The sequence below is a fragment of the Fukomys damarensis genome, unplaced genomic scaffold, assembly GCF_012274545.1.
Source record: "Fukomys damarensis isolate Sample0158 unplaced genomic scaffold, DMR_v1.0_HiC HiC_scaffold_2, whole genome shotgun sequence".
Lineage (NCBI taxonomy): Eukaryota > Metazoa > Chordata > Mammalia > Rodentia > Bathyergidae > Fukomys > Fukomys damarensis.
The window spans coordinates 37,604,534-37,625,623 of record NW_022900914.1 but is presented as its reverse complement, the minus strand read 5'-3'; the positions used below and the strand labels follow the sequence as shown (position 1 = coordinate 37,625,623).

Here is a 21,090-nt window from a genome sequence, read left to right as displayed (position 1 = left end):
GGGCGTGTTTTTGCACAAATCGTCCAAAGTAGAAAGTGTTAAGCGTGTGGACACAGAATGAATTTTAGGACCCGCGCTTAGGGCATGTATGCTCGGTGAAAGCAAGAATGAACCAGGTTAGCCAGCCGAGTTTTCCAGACCCCTCTCTTTCTTTTTCACCAACTGGCGGGCTCAGGGAACCATCACCCCTCGGCGGGGCTTGATGGGCGTGGAGGCAGCAGTCGAGGCCCCCGGCTGCCTGCCGCCTCCAGACCCTGGGTCGGCTGCCCCAGGGCCTCTGGTGCACGTGTTCTCAGCCAGCGCGGCCCGAGGCTGCAGCTGAGAAGCTGCTTGCTTTGTGCTTCTCGGAGTTCGGGCACCCAACTTCACTTTCTGTGCCGCCCTTCCTAGCCGGGTCCCAGGCCCCAGGCTTGTAGCCCTTGGCTTCGCTTTTGTTTCTTTGCTTTTCCTCTCTGCATTTCAGCCTCCGCTTGCCTTACTCCGTTAAGAAATTTCAGGCGAAGGACTTGGAAAGCAAACTTGTAGACACATCGCCCTCTACCCCTCCCCCCGCCCCCCTGCAGCCCTCGTTTTTTTTCCTTTGCTCCTTTCCGACATTTCTTTTAAGGATTAAAAAAAAAAAAATTTTGTTCCCCCTCAACTACGGAGAGGAAAAAGAGTCTGGCATTGGGACACTGAGATGTTCCAGTGTGTCTTGCTGAACGCTGAAGCATTTTATTTTCTATATTTTCCTCGCCTTGTAGACAGAATTCGCGGTTATTATGATTATTTGTCCACTACCTTCCACTTCAACCGAGGACTCCCCGCTTTGTAGCCAGAGTTAGGCCAGAGCTTAGTAAAGGATGGTATTGTGGGGGCGAAGGAGGATGGAGTTGAATTGAGGGAGGGGGGTAAAATGGCTGAGGTTAGGAATGTTTTTAGGGAAAGAAGAATTTGCATTAAAATACAGAGAAATTATCTGATGCCCAGAAAGGAAATGTTGATTGCCACTGAGAAAAGATGTCAATGCAAATCAGTAGACTGCAACAAGAGAATTGTATTTTCATATTTTCTTTGTGCCCCATTCCGTCTGATTTTTAATAATACAGCAGCAGTAATAAAAACACGTTTTGGTCTTTCTCTGAACATTACTAGCCAAATGTTTTTCATAGAGACCGATGTTAAATGTATTTCATACATTAGGATATAATTCTTGTTAATTAGCAATAATTTACGTTAAGAGCATAGAAAATGTTGAGGTTACAGGTTTTATATCTGTACATTTGATCATCTTGTTATTTTCAAGAACTTTGCCTCCTATAAAATTAATTAGGTGAAATGTGGAGGTGTAATCAGCAACCTGTGAATTACCACTTCATTTCCTGGTTTTGATTGTAAATCAGTTCAGTCACTACGTTTAGAAGACTTTAACCAAGTCTGTTTTGTACTGCAATACCTTTAACTATTTGATACCTAGGAGAATATTTCCATTTCATCCTAAATAGTAGTCCCACATTCAGAAATGTGTCAGGCCTTGGGAATAAAAACGAATCTTATCAATGGAATTTACAAAAATGGTTTAACTTTAATAAAATCTTTTTTCCTGAGCCTTTCTTCAATGTGTAAACCACAAAACTTGTAGTTCATGCTAAACAAACAAACAAAAGCTACATTTGTCTATGTGTACTTAAAATCCTTTATTCTAATGGCAGAGATCTTGGAGAATGACTTCCCTATTCCATTCCTTACTTGATCAAAATGAAAGCAAACATAAGAGAAAAATGACATAAAGGCACGATGCAGAATCACTTGGGTTCATCTCCTTCCATTTGAAAAGTATGCATGTACATTCATTCTATTCTGTATTTGTCTTTCGGTCAGAATGTTGGGCAAAGAAACACTTAAGTGCTTACTTTGCTGTCTTTATTAGTAAGGATATAACCTTCATATTCCTGTAGTGACCTTATGTTAAATTAGGAGGCGTACCAGAGGCTAGAAATTATGACATGTCCTACTTGAGCACAGGTGCAACTAGGCAGGGCTCTCTCAATATTATTTCACCCAGCACATCTGGGAGTTACTCCAGATCTTCCCCCTCAATATTCAGCCTGGGTAGGGTTGAAATAAATTTAACCTGAGTTCACTGGATTTTTGCACTTTATCAAAATCTGTTCCAATATTCTACACTCAAATTAAAATCTATTTTTTGATTCTCTGTGGCTTTAAGTTCATTAAATGTGAAATTGGCAGCTTGCTAAAGAAGGTCAGACTGATTAACTGTTTAAGACTTGTACATTTTCTGCTTCACTTTTATTAACTGGCACTGGCAGCATCCTGGATGTGTTTTGTATTTTGTGATTTTTTTTTTTTTTTTTGCATACAGCAAGCATAAGGTTTCATGAGCAGACTTCTCAGTTCTCCTTTCCCCTTTGGAATGTTTTTTAAAAAATGATAAAAGCTGTCCAGATAGATGCTGGGGTATTTTGGTGCAAAGTTTTTAAAATTTTTTTATTTTTTTAAAGTGAAGAAGAAAGAGACATGTCTACCTTGTTATACCATCCGCTGGTGATTATGTGTTCAGAAATAGTCCTATAATGAAGCGTTTTGGAGCTCATTCAGAAAATTAGTCAACTTTGACAACATTAGGGGAAGTATTTTAAGTCTGAAGAAAGGACTTCTCAGCCTTGTTCTGAAATGTGGCATTTACTTTACCATTCTGATTTTGTGTCATGGATGCCATCAAGTGCAAACATGTTTAGAATATTTTAGGCATTTCTTTCTTCACAATGAAAAAATGACTAATTGGCTTATTTTCTTAAGTACTCAAAAGTATCCCATTTATCTGTGTGTCTGAGAATTTCCAGGGAATTTGGTATTTCTTTGATTTTTGTGACACTGCTGAGAGTGAGATCAGAAAGGTTTTTGGTAGTGTAAATTATGCTGCGATATGATTATTATTCAGATTGGTTCACAGGTGAATGCAGTCGTTTTCTTATTATGGCAGTGTAACTGTGGCACATTTTCTGTGTGGTATAGTAGCTTTCTAATTTACGAAGCTGCATCTGTATACTTAGGTATATGTTCATTCACACACAAAGGGTGTGTGCTTATTCACATCTTTTATTCTTTGGCACAATAGACAACTTCGTGTACAGGAATAAAAGGAAACAAATTTGGTTTCAATCCATGTTTTTACCAGTTTTTCTTGTACTTACCACTTACGCTTTTTAAATGACCCCTGTGTTAACTATTTAAGTCACATTCTTTGTAAACTTACGAACCAGATCCAGTTGTATTTTGTGTGTGTGTGTGTGTATGTTCATGTTCTCTGGAGTTATGAAAGTCAGACCGATTTCTTTAAATACATGATGATTTGCACTCATTGATACATTTACTTTCTTGTTGATAACATCCATGTCATTTTACATTTTGTGTGCTCACATTTCCTGGGTGTTTTATGGAGTAGGTGAGAATCATTTTACATACTGTGGTGAGGTGGGATGGGTTGAGAATGTATTTTGCCCCCTTTCTGCCCTCTCTAACACTCTTTAATAATTGTGCTTTTGTTTCTCCAACCACAGCCGAACCTCTTGAAGCCATTCTTACAGATGATGAACCAGACCACGGCCCGTTGGGAGCTCCGGAAGGGGACCATGACCTCCTCACCTGTGGGCAGTGCCAGATGAACTTCCCATTGGGGGACATTCTTATTTTTATCGAGCACAAACGGAAACAATGCAATGGCAGCCTCTGCTTAGAAAAAGCTGTGGATAAGCCACCTTCCCCTTCACCAATCGAGATGAAAAAAGCATCCAATCCTGTGGAGGTTGGCATCCAGGTCACGCCAGAGGATGACGATTGTTTATCAACGTCATCTAGAGGAATTTGCCCCAAACAGGAACACATAGCAGGTAAATGAGAAGCGAGGAGAAAAGCTGTTTGCATGTTTTCTTTTCATTTTCAGAGGCGCTGTAGCCAAGTAGTAAGGAGTGGTGAAGTGCTTTCTGTATTTCTCCATGTGACTGTCCATGACAGCCCTGTAATGTTAAAATAATAGTTCCCATTGCTTATGTCCAGAACACAGAAAATAAATATTTTCCACCTCATAGAGTCAGATGTAGGTGGAATAGGTACACACACCTGATATCCTCTCGCTGGATCTGCTGATTCTGAATTTCTTTTCTTCTTGCTGGCTGCCTTCTCATTTTTAAGTGTTGGACCCAACTACACTACACCTAGCTCAGTTTCCGGTGTCCATTTTCTGCTTTGGTGACATGGCAGAGACAAAGTGGCCATATAGACATTTGTAGTTCAGCCAGTGATCTGTCTGCCCCAGGATACCTGGTTGGGCCTCTGTAGGGGTGCACTTAGTTCTCTGGGCTTCCCTGAAGTGGGGTGGGCTGCCAGGGTGTCGTGGAGAGGGTGGAAAGAGTTAACTGAGCTCCAGGGCTAGCCTTGGATCCATATTGGCTGTCAGCCCGAATGGGGCTGTAATTAAACACAGCCCCGTGGTGGGATGACACTGTGACCTTGACTTTAAGATGCCATTTTCGACTGGCCAGGACAGAGTAGAGAGGGCAGTTGCTGAAGCGCACAGACACGCTTACTCGAAAAGTTTAAGGGCATGTTGGAAATTTCAAAAGGTTGGTTTGACAGGAACGGCTGCTCCCTGCAGCCTGCCTCCTCAGCTCAATGATAAATGCTTCTCTGTGCTCTCTCTTGTCTCTGATGTGGGTTTGACAGATGTATCTTGATTTTGTTTGTGGTTTACACAACCACATGTCACCCTTACAGATGTCCAGTTCAGACTCCACTGTTTCTGCTAAAACACAATGTAAAAATTTTCTTGGAAAAATGCGTACACCTACTCAAAAGCTCTCATTCCTTCGGTTAATTTTATGAGGAAGGTAGCTAGGTGTGTGTAGGTTTCTTAGTAGTCAAAGAGAAAAGGAATGAAAGGCTAATAGAGGGACTTAAATTCCGCACTCTGAATGATAAACAGCAGCGTGATGCAGTGACCCTTAAAACATTTATTTTTAAATTTAGCAGATTAGACAAGGTGAATGCAGTCTGTGGTGACAGACATGCCACGCCTATCAGTGCTTCATTTTCTTCCATCTCTTCACACTCCTGGAAAGGCAGAAATTTTGTTCAGTTTTAGGCAAGGTAGTGCATATAATCAATAGATTCAATGGAACTTGTTTCTCCAACATAGTTTGACTATAAAGTTGAACCATAATAGGTCACTGGTGGTGGTGGGGATTAAATGTCATATTATTTCTCCTCTTTCCCTCTGGAATTTGATCATTAAAATCAAACGTGGCATTTTCTTTCTTCTTCTTAAAAATGCATTCTGCAATAGCATCCAGATGCTATTCCTTTAGTGAAATGAGAAGTCTGCTATAGGGAAGCTGCATTTGCAAGGTGTTTTCCTTGAATCCACCACATTTAGCTTGTGTGAGGCGTAGGTTAAGATTTTTATCTCCCCCACTCCCCAGTAGGACATGGCAATGACCATTTCCATGTGCTGCCTTGTGACTGGAAGGAAAATGAACAGAAGTGTAAGGCATGATTAATGAAGCAAGAGCAGGCGGAAGGGGATTTGTCGTCTTTGGAGATCCAAAGCCTTGCTAAATCACCAAATATGGAGTAACGCTTGCGTGATGTAACATTGTATTTACATATGGAGCTGCTCGTTTAAAAGACAAAACACAGTGTCTGTCAGGCAAGAATTAAAACCACAATTCTTACTGAGGTCCCAGATAGGTTATTCATTCTCAGATTAGCCAGTTTGAAATTCTGGGCCTCTATTTAGAGGAGGAATCTGAAGGCTGGGGAGGGCCTTATAAATAGTTAAGGCTTTTTATTCTTGCATTGTGAGTCTACACAGAGAAGGAAATTGGCTTTAACTCCCTGGTTGTCATAATGATTCTGTTATTTTATTTTTAAGAATTCGTACATTAGCAAAGCCTAGAGAAGCCAAAAAGAGAAAAAAAGAAAAAAGAAAGCAAGCAAATTTGAAATATATTTTATAGGGCTAGTACTACATAATTTCACCAAGACAGAAAGCTATCTAAGGTGTCTAAGATATTCAATGGGTGCACAAGTGCTGTGACCCAGGTGAGGTAAACCTTTCATGCACGAATAATTACAAAGTCTTCATTCCTTTCATTGTGTTTAATCACCTGTTCCCACACCGGAATTGGCTGAACATAAATAGCATGGTCACATCTCAAAGTGAGATGTCAGTAACTAGAATCATGACTTCTCATAATTCATAGTAATGAATTAAGAGTTTCCTATGGTGAAATTAACATTCTACCATTGCACATAAATTATGATGTTCTGGCCCTCAGGTGCCCCTGAAGTGAATTTCTGGAAGGATGGCTGTGTATTCCCAGCCCATCTCTCTAAAGCACTTCACAATTCCAGGCCTGCTTTTCTTTTTTTTTGTGATGAGGAAGGAAACAATAACAGTAATCATTCAGTAGATATTTGAATTGTATGTCACAAAAAGTAAGGCGAAGCAATGTTGTATATTAGGAAAGAGATATATTGACAAATCTCCAGGAGAATATGTTCAGCAACTACATAAAAGGTAGTCATTTAAGCAGGATGTATGGGAAAGGCTTTATTAAAGCGATGTAAGTTAGATTTGAGTTCACAGTGTGCTCTGTGCCATTTTATAGGTAGGAAGCAGGAGTAAAACAGTGACAGGTTTTCCTAAGATAAATAAACCCTGGAATTCAAGGTTTCAAATAGGAGAATAAGATAGAGTTCTTAAGATCTGTAGTAGAATGGTAAGCATTTGACTGTACTTAGGTATCCCAAAGGTGCGTATTTCTTGGAGAATGCTCTCTGCCTGGTGAATAGATGGACATGTGTTCCCTTACTCCATCCATGTACATGTTACTTGTACACACAGACTTTGATCGGGTTGCTTTTTTTTCCACTTTATTCAGATAGTCAAGATATTGTGTGATTGTGCTCCATGGAGACCATTGAAATAGTATCAACTAGAAATTAGCAGCTTATGTTGTATGGATCCTGTTCATCAATATGTATGTCAAATATCCCCCATCAAAAACAAAAATAGCTCCATCAACCACATGAGATTAGTGAATGTAAAATTGCTGATCCATCACAAAAAAGGCCAAAAATGTATCCCATAGTGTTAGATTTGAAGTTTTGGTTTACTGCATATAGGAAACTTTAAATTAGGGTTGGGCTATCATAAAATTAGCATATAGAGAGAACAAGGAAAAATACGACAAATCCTATGAAATGCAGTAGTAGTCTGTGGTTATTGATATGTGACATTGTTTTCTTCTTAAAATAATGAACAGACATTTTTATCAGGGTATTTGAAATTATACTTCTAGATAGTATAATGGTATGTAGGACGGCCTACCGAAGGGGGCAATACTAATTCAAAATAGAAATACATTAGCATGTTGCAGGTAAATCAAGTGTATCATACTTATGCTTTTCAGAATTTAGAAAATCTGCTTGCCTTTTCTATTTGTACCCATTCTAATCCTTTCCTAGCTCAGCATGAACTGAAGGATGTATTTGTATACTTTCTGGTATAACTGTAAATGAGATTATAAAGTATTCATTATGACTACTTATTTTTCATTTCTTCTTATTTGTGTGTTTCTGAATAAAAACTACTGACCTCTGAAGTGAATTTTCAGCCTAGCAGCTAGCTGAAACAAAAAGGACCACTACAAAAAAAAAAAAAAAAAAAAAAAAAACAAAAAACCAAAAAACTAATAGCAAAAAAACCAACAATGTACTGGCAAACATTTTATTTACCTTTAGAATCCAGAGAGTAGAGAATATTGTTTCCTAATAAATATCTAGGATTTTCATAGGAAGCCTACTATGTCTGTGAGGCCACCTTACCCAAAGACTCATGTTCATGAAACTGGAGTCCTATATACAAGCTGTATTTGTAAATAAGACAGAGAAAGGTTGTGAACTGGCAGCTTGGATGTTTTGTCAAAGTACAATGTCAGAGAAACTCTTTCTAAGACAAATTGTAAATAGAACTGTCACAGTGATTGCATGATTGAGCCGCAGAAGTGTCCTACAATTGTTGGCATTGTCAGAGGACTTTTGAAAGCTTAATTAAACACAGTGGCCCGCATGGCTGCTAAATTTACTTCAGATAGCCAAAAAAGAAAAAAAAAAATCTAAAATGTAGAAGATCCCAAAGATCCAAAAGTTCTTCAGACATACCTTTTTGGTGACACAGAAAAGCTGCATCGTGCATTTTCCTAGTCGTCTTTTTTTTATATAAATAATAGTTTTGAGAATAGGTCCACGTGATATGAAGATCATCCTGTGTGTGATGTGGAGATTTTGTTAGTTTTTCTGTCTCCTGCTGTTACAGACAGTTAATGTAAAAATGGCCTTTTATTGGAAACACAAATATGTATTCACTTCAGGAACAGGAGCAGAGGGGGACAAAGTTTCCCTCCCATTCTCTGTGTTTATTCTGTGAAAGCTTAAAAAAACAGTGCTGTCATTTCTCAAATCACCCCTTCCTTGTTGTGTTGCAGGTTGTGCCTTTTCCTTTAAAGGATCTGAAATATGTTTTGCACACCTTCCTCCCAGTGAATGTGGTGTTTAATTGAGGAGCTGCCCATGGGCTGGAAAATGCAACTGGGTGTAGAGTCGTGCAGGCAGGGTCAGGACAGGCACCTTCAGCTCAGGGAAGAGGCGAGTTGGATGCATATTAATGGCACATTTTAGAGTCCTGGAAAATCATTAATTTCACACTGCAGATTCCATGTAGTTTGGCTCATGTGGGAGGACTAAATTGGGGTACATAACAAACATTCAAATCTTCAGGGAACATTTTTCAGATTTTCAAGATTTCTTATGACAGTGTTTAATAAAGGAGAAAGGTAGATGTTGTCTTCATGCATTAGACATTAGATAAGGAAGAAAGTTTGGCTTTCTTTTGGAGAAAAATATGAAATTTAACCGAAGTAGGAAAGCCCATCTAGGCAGGCGCACTGAGATGGCGTCATTCAATTTTAATTTAATCCACTTTGATTGGTCTGTTCACACCCTTTATTGCACAAAGAAATCATTTGACAAAATTTACCCTAAGTCCAAGTCTGTTTTTACATACAGTAGTACCAGCTTTGTGCAATAAAAAGCACTTAGCATCAAGCTGGACCAAGCCTGGCACCTTGCCACTTTTTTAGCATGAGATTTAATCACCAAGGATCTTTAGTACCTTTCTGCTTGTTCAGATTTCATTTGGGTCACGGCTGTGTCAGCAGTGTTGTTATTTCAAGGACTTAAAAAAAAGGATTTTTAACTGAGGGCCCACTTTTAATATTATTTCAAATCAAGCAGGTTTTTATTTTATATGTCAATTTGGAGAACATTAATAAAGTTCATAAAATATGTTCAGACTATATAATTTAATGAAGAGTGACTAGTATTTTTATTTGTAATACAAATAGAAAATTGACCATTGTGTGCCTCTCTTCTCTGTTCTTTTTCTGGCCCAGGTAACTAAGCACCCTTAAACCGGTTTTCCCTTTACTGCCAGGGTATAGAGCACTGGCCAGTACCAGTAAATTTACCTTTGTAATTTGCCATGTAGTTTTTACAACAATGACCTAATTAATTTGAGCACAAACCATATTATTGCTACTGGAGTCATTTTCTGTCACAAACTTAATTTCCAGGAAATGCAACCTGACGAATAAGAATTCTTTAGCTCTGTACATGTGCTCCTAGAGACCAAAGGCAGATTTAAAATAATAATAATAATAATAATAATAATAATAATGATAATAAAATGCCAGCATTATTAAAGCCAGTATGCTTGATGCCAAACTCAATTTGAAGCCAGCAAACATCAGACTGTATTTCTAATCAGTTTTAGAATGTAACGTATTCCATATTGGGTTCACTGGAATTTGTCTCCCTGCTTTTTACTGGCCAGCTGCACTCTCTATGCATTTTTAAAACATTTCAGCAAAGGCTTTTGCTGTTCTTAGCAGGGTTAGTAACTTGGGGTCTATTTCTGAGCTCATTCGTCATTCTGCGATGGCATTGAGTTAGGTTGGCAAGGGAAGGATTTGAGGCATGGGGGGTGGTGAGGTCACTTCTGATCCCAGCAGGGAATAGGTGAGCTTCATTTGCCTTTACAATAGGCGCACAGTTACTGCACCTTAGAGGGGCTCTCAGGTGCTGCTCAGATGGGCGCATGTAAATGCCCTGTCAGATGCGGAGCTGGAATATTAATGCTTCTTCCACCACCGCACCATAATAAAGCTGTACACAGCAAGCTTAATATGCAGCTAGTCTGGGGAATTGTATAAACTTAGATAGCCCAGTGTGAAAGACAGCAATGGAAGAATGCTCGCTATGCCACAGTTTCCATCTTGTTCTCCTTTGATCTATAGCAAAATGAAAACATCACCCTTTCCTCCTCTCTGAGCTGTCTCCCCAACTCTTCCACCTCCCAATTCACCACCAGAATTTTTTTGCATGTACTGGTGTGGAGAAATGTGACATAATTTGCTTCATATGGTTAATTATAGGCGTTTGAATATTTAAAATTTTAAATAGCCACAGCTCCAGCTTTTCCTGTTAAAAGTATGTGATTTGAACAAAGGGATTGCACTGTAAATATTTGTGGTGATTTGTAACACTCCTCTTTCCCCATTAAACACACACACACAAACACAGAGTTTAACTCTAGTGCTGACTTAAAGGACTTCTGTACCTTCATTTATACTTTTTTTTTAAAGAACCAGCTCTCAACTGGAACTCCATTAAAATATTTTACCATTATATTTTTGAATCCGCTGTTGCTTGAGGTTTTAGAGAGGATCTTTGTAATGTGTTCATTTAACAGAATCAACAGCTGTCAGAACCAGTTGTGGTAAATCCACAAAACATACAAAGAAAAATGCACACATTTCCTGAAACAAAACACTTGGAAAAATAAGCTGCCAAGAACTGGCAAATTAGAAGTCTGCAGACAGGGAACCAAAGTGTCTCATCTCTCAATTTGCCCTGGAGACTGATCTGTGCAGGTCTGACGCAAGGCTCGGGAAGGTTCACCTGGGCAGCCTGCACCTCTAAGGCAACGCGGTGGTGTGATTGATGTGTGCACCAGAGGTAGGCTGAGCCTCGGCTCTCCCTCTTTTCCTCCCTTTCCCCTTCGATCTCTTTAGACAGATAAAATACCATGTTCTTTGAGTGCTAAACAACAACTTACATCCACCCAAAGGTGAGATGATCAGGTTTAAACTTCCTGTAAAAGAGGCAAGTAGGTGTCTTGCACACCTTTTTCCAGATAGCGCTGGCAGCATGTTATTCAGAACCAAATCTCCTCTCTGCCAGGCAATTCCCAGTGGAAACTTGCAGCAGATATGTTGATGAAGGGGATACCTGGGGACCTTTGGTCACTCACAATGAGTTTTTGTTTGTGTCTTCACTGTTAGCATTGGCTCCGAACAATTACACCTACAATTTGATCTCAGTCTTAGATAGAGGCAAATCCACTGATTAAAAACTCCCATTATAATAAATGGAATTGTTATGAAACCTGCAAGGGTGCTTTCAAAAAGAGCACAGGTGTTAGTGTCTCTCCCCCACCCCTTTTTTATTTTCTTTTTGAACTTTGTAAAAATCAAGGAAGCCTCCTTGAAGCCTCCAAGCATCAGGGCACTTAAATTTATATCAATCAGTTGTTCATTTCTTTTGATAAGTAATGATGCATAAAAGAATCTGTGAAAAAAAATCACATCTGTTAATTTTAAGGAAATAAGATGTAGCTTGGCTTCTTACCTTAGTTGAAGCACAATGTACTATATGCCAAGTCTGATCTTTCATGTTTCAAATACAGTTTCTCTTTAGGCAGAAGGATGCAACGCCCCAAAAACAAAACCAGAAGCATTTTCCTTCACCAACTCAAGGTATACCACAATTTTATGATTTATTTACATTTTGGGGGAGGCCCACAACGAATGACTGCCCTTTTAAACTCCCCCACCCCAAATCCTTTGAGTTCCTAGTTAAAACAATGCATTAATCACTGTTAATTCTCCGGAGTTTCTGTCTCTTACTCCATCCCACCTTAAGATAAAAAAAAATTTATTCTTTTACATTTAAAAGTGAACACTGGATACTAAAGATTGATTTAAAGACTGAAAAAATTTTAATAATAAATCGTAACCTTCTCATGTTTTTGTTATGTTAAGGAGAAAAAAAATCAATAAGGAAAAATTTAATTCTGATAAAGATACTCTTGGATCTTTGAAAACAACTGCTGTCCTTTTAACTAAAACATTTGAGCTGCTTCAAAGACTATGTATTTCTTCTGATCTTGGAGCTGTGTGACTGGTAGCAAGAAGGGGAAAAAAATCTTATTCTACATACAAGTGGATTGCTTAACAAGTCAGCACAGACACGTACTTGTTTGTACAATAGAGATAAAAATTCCTGTATAAAAATAATTCAGCTGCTGACAGCAGGCATTGTTGTTGGACCTGTCTTTTGTGTTTGTCCCAGCTCTGGGCCCTCCTCCCCTCCTATCTGCTTGGGGCAGCCTGCTGCCTGAAGTCTCCTGACTAGGAGTTAATAGCTATATATTAAATATATAGGTATTATATTTAAAGAGGAGCATCCCAAGTCCTCCTATATGCATTTCACTCTGCTCTCTGATGTGACTGCAGCATTGCCAGCAGAGGGGTGGTAGGCAAACACTCTAATGGGGAAAATGACTTGAAGGCAGTTAGGGGAAATTTGGCCTTCAAGTCCCATTTGCTCTGTAGTGTAGCATCGGTTTCTAAACTTTTGTTTTTAATCTAATTCTGATTTACCCTGTCACATCCCATATCAGCCCTCATTGAACTCTGCTCATGTAGAGTAACATTAGTGTCAAATGGAATTGGTGAGGACTGAGGACCTGTGGCTGATACAGATGCTTGTAAATGCAGGTTCCACGCAGCTTTACGTCCCGTCCTTTCTAACAAACGTTAAAATGTGCTGCACTTCTGAGCAAGGTCGATGGACAGGCGATCCAGGGAATCAAGAGCAGTACCTGAGGCTTTTTTCCTTTTCTTTTCCATTTCTTGATGTACCCACAGTTTTGGTGAGATCCACTCTATAGAAGGTCTGAGGCTGGGAGGGCTGTAGGAGAAGAAGGGTGGCAGAGAGAAGTTACCGTAATGTTTTCCAGTAGGAGTTCAAACAAAATTCCCACAGCAGAGAGCCTTTTGGGTTCAGTTGTGGAGCTGTCAGCATGGACACGTGGCCCTTTCAAAGCTGTTAGTCTCAGGCTGACTTTTACACGGGCTGGGACAGGACTTCCACACACTTCCATGCTTTCACCTGGGTAGGGGCATTTGGGGGTGGGGGAAGAGGAGGGCTTCATTGGGAATTCTGTCGCTAGACTTTTTTAAATGTCAGGAGGTTAGTGAGGTGTCAGTTAGCACTCAAGCGAAGGATTCTTCCCTAGACTGGTAATTGGGAAGCATAAAAATCCAAATTCCCACAATACTCTCTAATAGCTGGGGTGGGCTGGTGGTGGTAGGTGGACAACACAACTTTCTGAATGTCAGCTGATGTCTGTATGACCTCTTCTTGGATTAAGTGCTGCCAGTGCCGAAAGGGAGAAATCAGGATAACAAATACCAAAGGACAGGATTTTCACTCTTCTGAAATAAACCTCTGCCTTCTCTTTCCCTTCCTCTTCTTTTTTACTCTCTTCCTTTTGGAAGCAGAAACTTCTAAAATTAGTGCCACTTGAAGCCGATGAAAAAGCTGTTTTTCTACCATAGTGGATGTTTACACAGGAGAGGCAACTTGAGGGGAGAAAGGCTTTCTGGGAGGGTGGAGGGACGCGTGTTAATCTGTGCTGCTGGAGGATTGCAGTACTGCCTATGAGCAACTCTGGGCTGTTTTTGATAAATTACCATGTTTAGAGATAGGTTTGGCTCTTAAGGGCTTAGTTTTATGAACAAAGTCTGTAAAGATGTTTGCAGCCTCTGTCTGTCTCTTAGCCCCTTTGGCTTGACTAGAAGCTCTATGTTTAGTTTAAGCTCAGTCTGGAAGATATAACAATTTTGCATTAAAAAAATGAGGAAATCATAGGAAGAAAAACCCTTTGCTTTTTGGATGAATCTTACTGATAATTTGCTAAAGCTCATTTGAATTTTAAGCACTTCTTTAATCTTCAAAGGCTAAATTGCTTTATGAATATGCATGGTGTGGGCAGACTTCAGTTCATTACCTAGTTGTAAATTCTAATGACCATTAGGTCCTTCCAGTAATTGCGAATTGTTTTGCATTTTTGATTGGCCTATTAACATGTACATTCGGTGCACATCAGGCTGGCCTGTCAGCCTGCTGAAGGAGAAAAAAAAGGTGAAAATTGTTTATAGCACCAAGATTCTTAGATTTTCAATCTTGCAAAATTGATGATATAAAAAAAATTAAAGCAGTGTTTTTTCTTCTCAAGATTGAAAGTTCACCAAGAGATTTGACATATTTAATTTACATGATGACTTTGCACTCCTTCATTAATGCAATTTGCATATGAAGCTGTTGTTAATCACTTTTGATCATGTTTTGTGTATTAGCTGCCTCAGTGGCTCTCCTCCTCAGATGCCCCAGTAGAAAGGAGCAAAATGATGCATCTTCTTGCCAAGTTTCCTTTAGTGAATTGAGGAATTAGAAGTCTAACCTTGAGTAATTACATATGTTTTATCCGTTTTCTTTTAACGTTAAGTACAGTTTGTGGACGTGTTGGCTGGAAATCATTCTCATTTGGGGAGAAGATTGTAAAATTTAAGTATGCAATTGAGGCATATCCAGAGATGCACAGAAATATGGGTTGCTTGTCTCTGTCTCCCACAGACACTGCTGGGCAGCTTCACGGTTAGCAATTTGGTGACAGGGAGGTTTGGATGTTGTAGTATTAAGACATCAGGTTCCTCCTTTGGAAGAGAGAAAGCTACCACTTTTCTAACAATGTTGTGGCTTTCTTGAAATAAGCTGCTAGCATCTCAATAGTCTCTTGGGCCTGGCTTTGGATGTCCCTTTTATCTTTTAGGTCCAGTAAGTTTTCCAGCTCTGAGAAACCATGTGTCCTTTTCTAGTGGCTAAAGTAAATCATGGTCCCCAGGCTCCCTTGTGCCTCCCTCAAGGTACATGATTACCCTGGTTGTGAAAACAAGGTGCTAACTAATGGTTTCCGAGTTTTGAGGGCTTGGGATTTTGGCGTTTGCCTTTGCTATGGAGTAGCCTCTGCTATTTTATTGATGTTCATCTTTGGTTTATGAGTTTATCGCTGGTTAACAAGCAGAATCAGAACACTGAAACTGATATTCTGATTAAAAGGAATGTTTAATGAAAGAAAATAAATTGTGATGGAACATGAACAGTGTGTAAGAAACATAACTATAATTTTAACCTCCTAGGGACCTAGCCTTGCCCTACCGTGACTCCCGTCCATACCATGCTAAAAGCATGCTTCAGTTCAAAGTTGTTAATATTCAGCTGGGAAACAGTATCCAGAACACAAATAAATTATTAAGTGCATGAACTTTTTAGGCAGTAAGATGAACTGATGGGGTCCATCTGTGAGATCCAGGGGCTTTTTATTTGTGTGTGTCGAGCGATTCTGCCCTCTCTGACTTCACAGCCTTTGGTCTCCGGCCAACTGCATGCATAATTGATTCCACACGCACTATCATTTTCTTGATGTAATTGCTTTACTAAGATATGATGAAATCTAATGGATAATTTGCTATTTGAAAATGGGCGAAAAAGTCTTCATACTTTATGTTGGGGGTGGTTGGGGAGTAGAGAAGTGGGTGTTCAGGTGACCTGGTATTTAAACAATAACCAAAAAAAAAAAAGGGCAAGATGTAACTTAGGCACGTTGCTTCTGTCCCGTTGGCTGTGGACAGGAAGGTCTTTGTGACATAGGGAAGCCCATGTATAAATCTCTCTATCTCATACCAACCCCCTTCATTCCTTCTCTCTCTCTGTCTTGCCCCCAAACTTTACAAGAAAGGGACCCTAACAAGGTAAAAAGTAAACAATTTAGTCATCACAAGCCTTATTATTCAGTCTATCCAGGAGTTTTGCCATGTCGGTTTATTTAACTTCCAGGAATGTAAACACTGACACAGCCCTTGAAGCATCGAGAAAGATTACAGTATTAGAGTTAAAAACCTGAGCATAGAGTAGCTGTGCTTTATACTCAACTATAATAACACTTTACATTGAAACATAATGTTAAGTCAAAACCGGCTGGAAACTTCTGCTTATATGGAGTACAAATTTCATTCTAATAGATTGGCATAATCTAGTGTAGCCAGGGTAGATTGTTATATAATGGAGAAACTGTATAAATGTCAAGTACACAAATAATTTTACAGGAAGTAAATGAAAAGTATTAGAATTTCTTAAATCACCATTAAATTTTGTTGGGGGACAATCTCATTAGCTCCTTCTAGATCATGTGTGGCTTTACATAAGCCCTTTGAAAATGTATTTTGAGGGAATTTACAGACATTGAAACATTGTTTTAATCCAAACCAGTTCATGCTTTAAATGTACTCTAAAAAAATTGTACTGTTTTTCAAAGTACTTAAAGGGAGTGGAGGGGTAGAAAGCATATAAAGCAAATCCATCTCACTGTGGCAAACTGTTTTTCAAGTAAAGTCATAATAATGAACAACACATGATCTGAAATTTGATCAGCAAACATATACTTATGCCAAGGAATTTTCTTTCTTTTTTCTTCTTTGTGTGTGTGTGTGTGTGTGTGTGTGTGTGTGTGTGTGCCATTCACATACCAAGATTTATTTTATAAATCAGTAAACCAGGAAAGGAGTCACTATTCTAAGGGGGAGACCAAATCCTAATACTCAGAATGTTGCAGAAACTGTGTATTTGAAAAACATTAACACCACCATCACCACTACCAGCAGCGACAACAAAAACTTTTTGCAGAACTGGAAGTGACAGAATAGTTTTAAGAGGGTTAAAAAAAACACTACCTTCTGATGCTCAAAACTTCAAACTATTAATAGACCACCAGTGAGATAGACTGCCTTTGTGCCTTGAAATGCAAAACGAGGGAAATAATTAGCAGAGGAACAAAATTCTCAAAAATTGAAGAACTTCTGTGATTACTGAGGGTACAGTGAAAGGAAAATGCAAATTTCTTCCTGATCTTAATTAGATTCGATTGTGCAGTGGGTGTGTTGGATTTGGGAGGAGGGTTGGGGGCAGGGAGTGCTGAGGGTGAGGCAGAGGCTGAGTGATGGGGAGACAGGTTAGCAAGGGCCTGGCTGTGATTCAAGTAAACATAATAATGAACAACACATGATCTGAAATTTGATCAGCAAACATATACTTATGCCAAGGAATTTTCTTTCTTTTTTCTTCTTTGTGTGTGTGTGTGTGTGTGTGTGTGTGTGTGTGTGTGTGCCATTCACATACCAAGATTTATTTTATAAATCAGTAAACCAGGAAAGGAGTCACTATTCTAAGGGGGAGACCAAATCCTAATACTCAGAATGTTGCAGAAACTGTGTATTTGAAAAACATTAACACCACCATCACCACTACCAGCAGCGACAACAAAAACTTTTTGCAGAACTGGAAGTGACAGAATAGTTTTAAGAGGGTTAAAAAAAACACTACCTTCTGATGCTCAAAACTTCAAACTATTAATAGACCACCAGTGAGATAGACTGCCTTTGTGCCTTGAAATGCAAAACGAGGGAAATAATTAGCAGAGGAACAAAATTCTCAAAAATTGAAGAACTTCTGTGATTACTGAGGGTACAGTGAAAGGAAAATGCAAATTTCTTCCTGATCTTAATTAGATTCGATTGTGCAGTGGGTGTGTTGGATTTGGGAGGAGGGTTGGGGGCAGGGAGTGCTGAGGGTGAGGCAGAGGCTGAGTGATGGGGAGACAGGTTAGCAAGGGCCTGGCTGTGTGGTAGGAACAAAGGCGGCTTCCAGGACTGTGCAGTGTATGGTGCCTTAAGCCAGATGCTGTGGTGCTGGAATCCTGAGCCTTTTAAGTTGCCTGGGCTTGTTACCCACTGGGGTTGGGGGAGCTCATTTGTTCTGCATGGGGTGACTGGTCAGTGACACTTTTCCTGCTGGGGCTGATTTAGAAAGAGGAAGCAGCCCATGGTTAACTTTTCCTGAGCACATGGCTAAGATGTTAAAGAACCTTACCTTGGGTGCTAGGGCCATTGGCTTCTTGATGCAGCTCTCTGCACAGAGCCCCCCCCCCAGCCCCCAGGGCACAGCCAAAACACACTCTTTAGAGTTTAATGGTGGTGGTCTCTCAGAGTTCTGCCAAAGTGTGTGTAGCAAGTTTCGTTGGCTGCTTTTCCCCTTGCATGAAATAATAAAAGCCCTGGCTAAAGCTTATGAATCTATTTTTGTTTCATTAATATTATTTATTATGTATTTTATTAATATTTTTAGGAGGGACTGTGCTCTCATTTGACCATTTGTAGTTATAATTAATACATTCCGTACTGGCTGTAAAAAATGTACTTGCATTTAATTGCAAGTCAGGATAAATTAATGGATATGATTTAAAACAAAACTCACTTAAAATATTCTTTCAGGGAGCAAAGGAGGGGGAAGTCCCTGCGTTTAATTTATTTTCTGGGCGAGAGTCTGTGGTGAGAAGGTGGAAAGGCTTGTGTGGGTGTGATGGGTGTGATGGGATTGGGGTGTCTGTGCAGGACTACGGGGCACTGAGGGGGAGGGGAACCTGCGGAGGGGGAGGGGAACCTGCGCCGGAGGAGAGGTTCCAGGAGCTCTGTTCTTTTCTTTAATTTCTGAGGTTGCCAGGAGGGGCTTAAGCAAAGTGGTCAAGTCCATCTGCTCTGGAGAAGGTGGTAAAGAAAAGAAGTTAGTGGCAAGAGAGAAGGAGCACAAAGGGAAAATTGTATGTTGGGAGCATTGCTCTCCCTGGCCGTGGTGTAGCCAGACTGGTTTAGCAGACAGAATGATAGATTGTTTTGTCAAGGGTCCCAGGGTGCGCCCTGAACTTGAAGCACTTTGTTTATCTTGAATAGAAAGGGAAAAGCACAGACATAATCGATGTCTAGTTTTTAGGAGCTGGAAAGAGGTAGGAGAACAGAGAAGACTCGGGAGGGGCAGGGGGCGGTGGGGGAGGTGCAGGCCCGGGTTGTGGCTGTCCATTAACAGATGAACTTGGCCGAGGGCCAGGCTTTGGATGAGAGCGTGTCAGGGCCCCAGTGAGGCCAAGTCTTTTCAGCACCCCCTTCTTTCTTTCTTTCCTTTTTAAAAAAATACCTGCTGACTGTACATCAAATGCTCTTAGGTCTTTTGGCTAAAGGCTAAAATAAAATAAAATAAAAAGACACACAGCTCAATATTTTTCTCCTCTGAACCAGTTGAGGCCAGTCTTTTGGCTACACACATGGGTTCTATCATTTTTCCTGGCTTGCCATTGGGAAAAAAAGAGCTGTGATAACGCCAGTAACCGGAGGGCTGGGATTGGAAAGGTTGGTTGTGTTAGGAGACCAGCATGTGTGAACTCGTGGGTGCAGCTGGGCAGGGCATGGCTAGTGGGCCTGTGTGTGCAGGTAGGAAATCAGTGGAAACTATTTTTTTTTTAATGGCTGAAGTTTAACTTGTTGGAAAGGACTTGTGAATTAATCTGTTGGCAGCTGAGAAAGATAATACACAAGAAAGGCCTGGGATGGGAAAAATGCGCCCTTATTGGCAGCACGGTATTTCCTGTGCAGGGCTGATGGCAAATCCATGTGTTTGGGCTGGTTTTGTTCTCGATTATCTTATCTTTTTTGGTCTGTTTTTGTGTTTTTTAGTTTATTGTGTCATTATGCATTCCACATATGAGTGTTGGCAAGCGCAAGTCATCAGCCCAATAACTTCCTGACATTTTTAGCTCTTTTAATGTGCAGTCCTGGCCCTCCTGCCACCAGTGGCGAGGTAATTGAATTTTCCTGTTACTTACTGGCAGGAGGATGTTCTGGTTCCCACCAAAGAGGCTGCTGGGGCTAAAGCTGGGCTCATAGAATTCCAGCTAGGGGACACCCAGGCATCCCAGTGGTTTGGGGACCTGTCCAAAATACTATTAAAATAATACATTTTCCCCCCACCATGGCCTCCAAAAGGCACTGTTGTGAATATCTATATAAAATGTGATAAAATCATGTTTTGTCCCCCAGGCTGAAACCTCATAAGGGAGATGGATTTTTAGAGTCCTTATTTGTTAGCAAATGGAAACTGGGAAAGTTTGGGGGCCTCTGGGCACAACTGATACATACATTACTTACAAAATTTAGCCTTAGATACAGTCTTATATTCTACCTAGGTGTCTTTGTAACCTAAGTTGGTAAGAAAGGGAAGAGGGTTTCAAAGAAGGAAAATAAGCCTTTAGCATATGTTTCTCCTTTCTTTTCTTTAACCTCTGATTGCATGAAATACAGTGGTTCAGGATAAAAGTGAGGAGGTATTGACATTTCTAGTTATGCAATCTTGGGTGCATTTTATCTCTCCAATCCTCGGTTTTCCTCATCTGTAAAGTGGGGGGAATTGTAGCGCCTACCTCCTACTGCCTTGTGAGAACCCTTGCAGGCATTTGTCTCAGTGCTGGACACATGGTAAGCACTTACCAAGCATTTATTAGGGTAAACACTTATGATCATGCCTCGAGGCTTGAATTTTTTTTCTCCTATAGGAACAGGGGTCCGAGGTAGTTCCCCACGTGTGGGAAGAGCAGGTTGGTCTGAGAGGAGAGCAGAGCAGGTGGGTTGTAAAGTGCTCAGAGTATTTTTCTTTTTTAACCTCAGGGTGAGGTTCCTTAGTCGGTGCCAGTGGGGAGGGGTTCTGGATGGGGCACTCAGTAGCCATTGCAGATGTGGTAGGTTGGGGTGTAAGGCAGAGGCTTATGACCACTGGCAGCTCTCACAACACGTGGGATTTTCCAGTCCCCACAGAAATGTGCTACCTCATGAAGAACACCTTCTTGGGTATGTAACCAGGTCACTGTGGCTTCAGATTTCTACTTTACCATCAGCTTATCGGAAGAGT

At 40.2% G+C, this 21,090-nt stretch overlaps 1 protein-coding gene across 3 annotated transcripts in view; it reads left to right on the top strand.

The window, feature by feature from the left end:
• Positions 1–21,090, top strand: part of Bcl11a (BAF chromatin remodeling complex subunit BCL11A) — a 97,947-nt gene that overhangs the window by 3,478 nt on the left and 73,379 nt on the right. For all 3 annotated transcript variants that reach the window (XM_010609806.1, XM_010609803.1, XM_010609802.2), the window contains exon 2: positions 3,561–3,890. In XM_010609806.1, the coding sequence (XP_010608108.1) occupies positions 3,561–3,890 (330 nt within the window). The remainder of the gene's footprint in view (positions 1–3,560; positions 3,891–21,090) is intronic.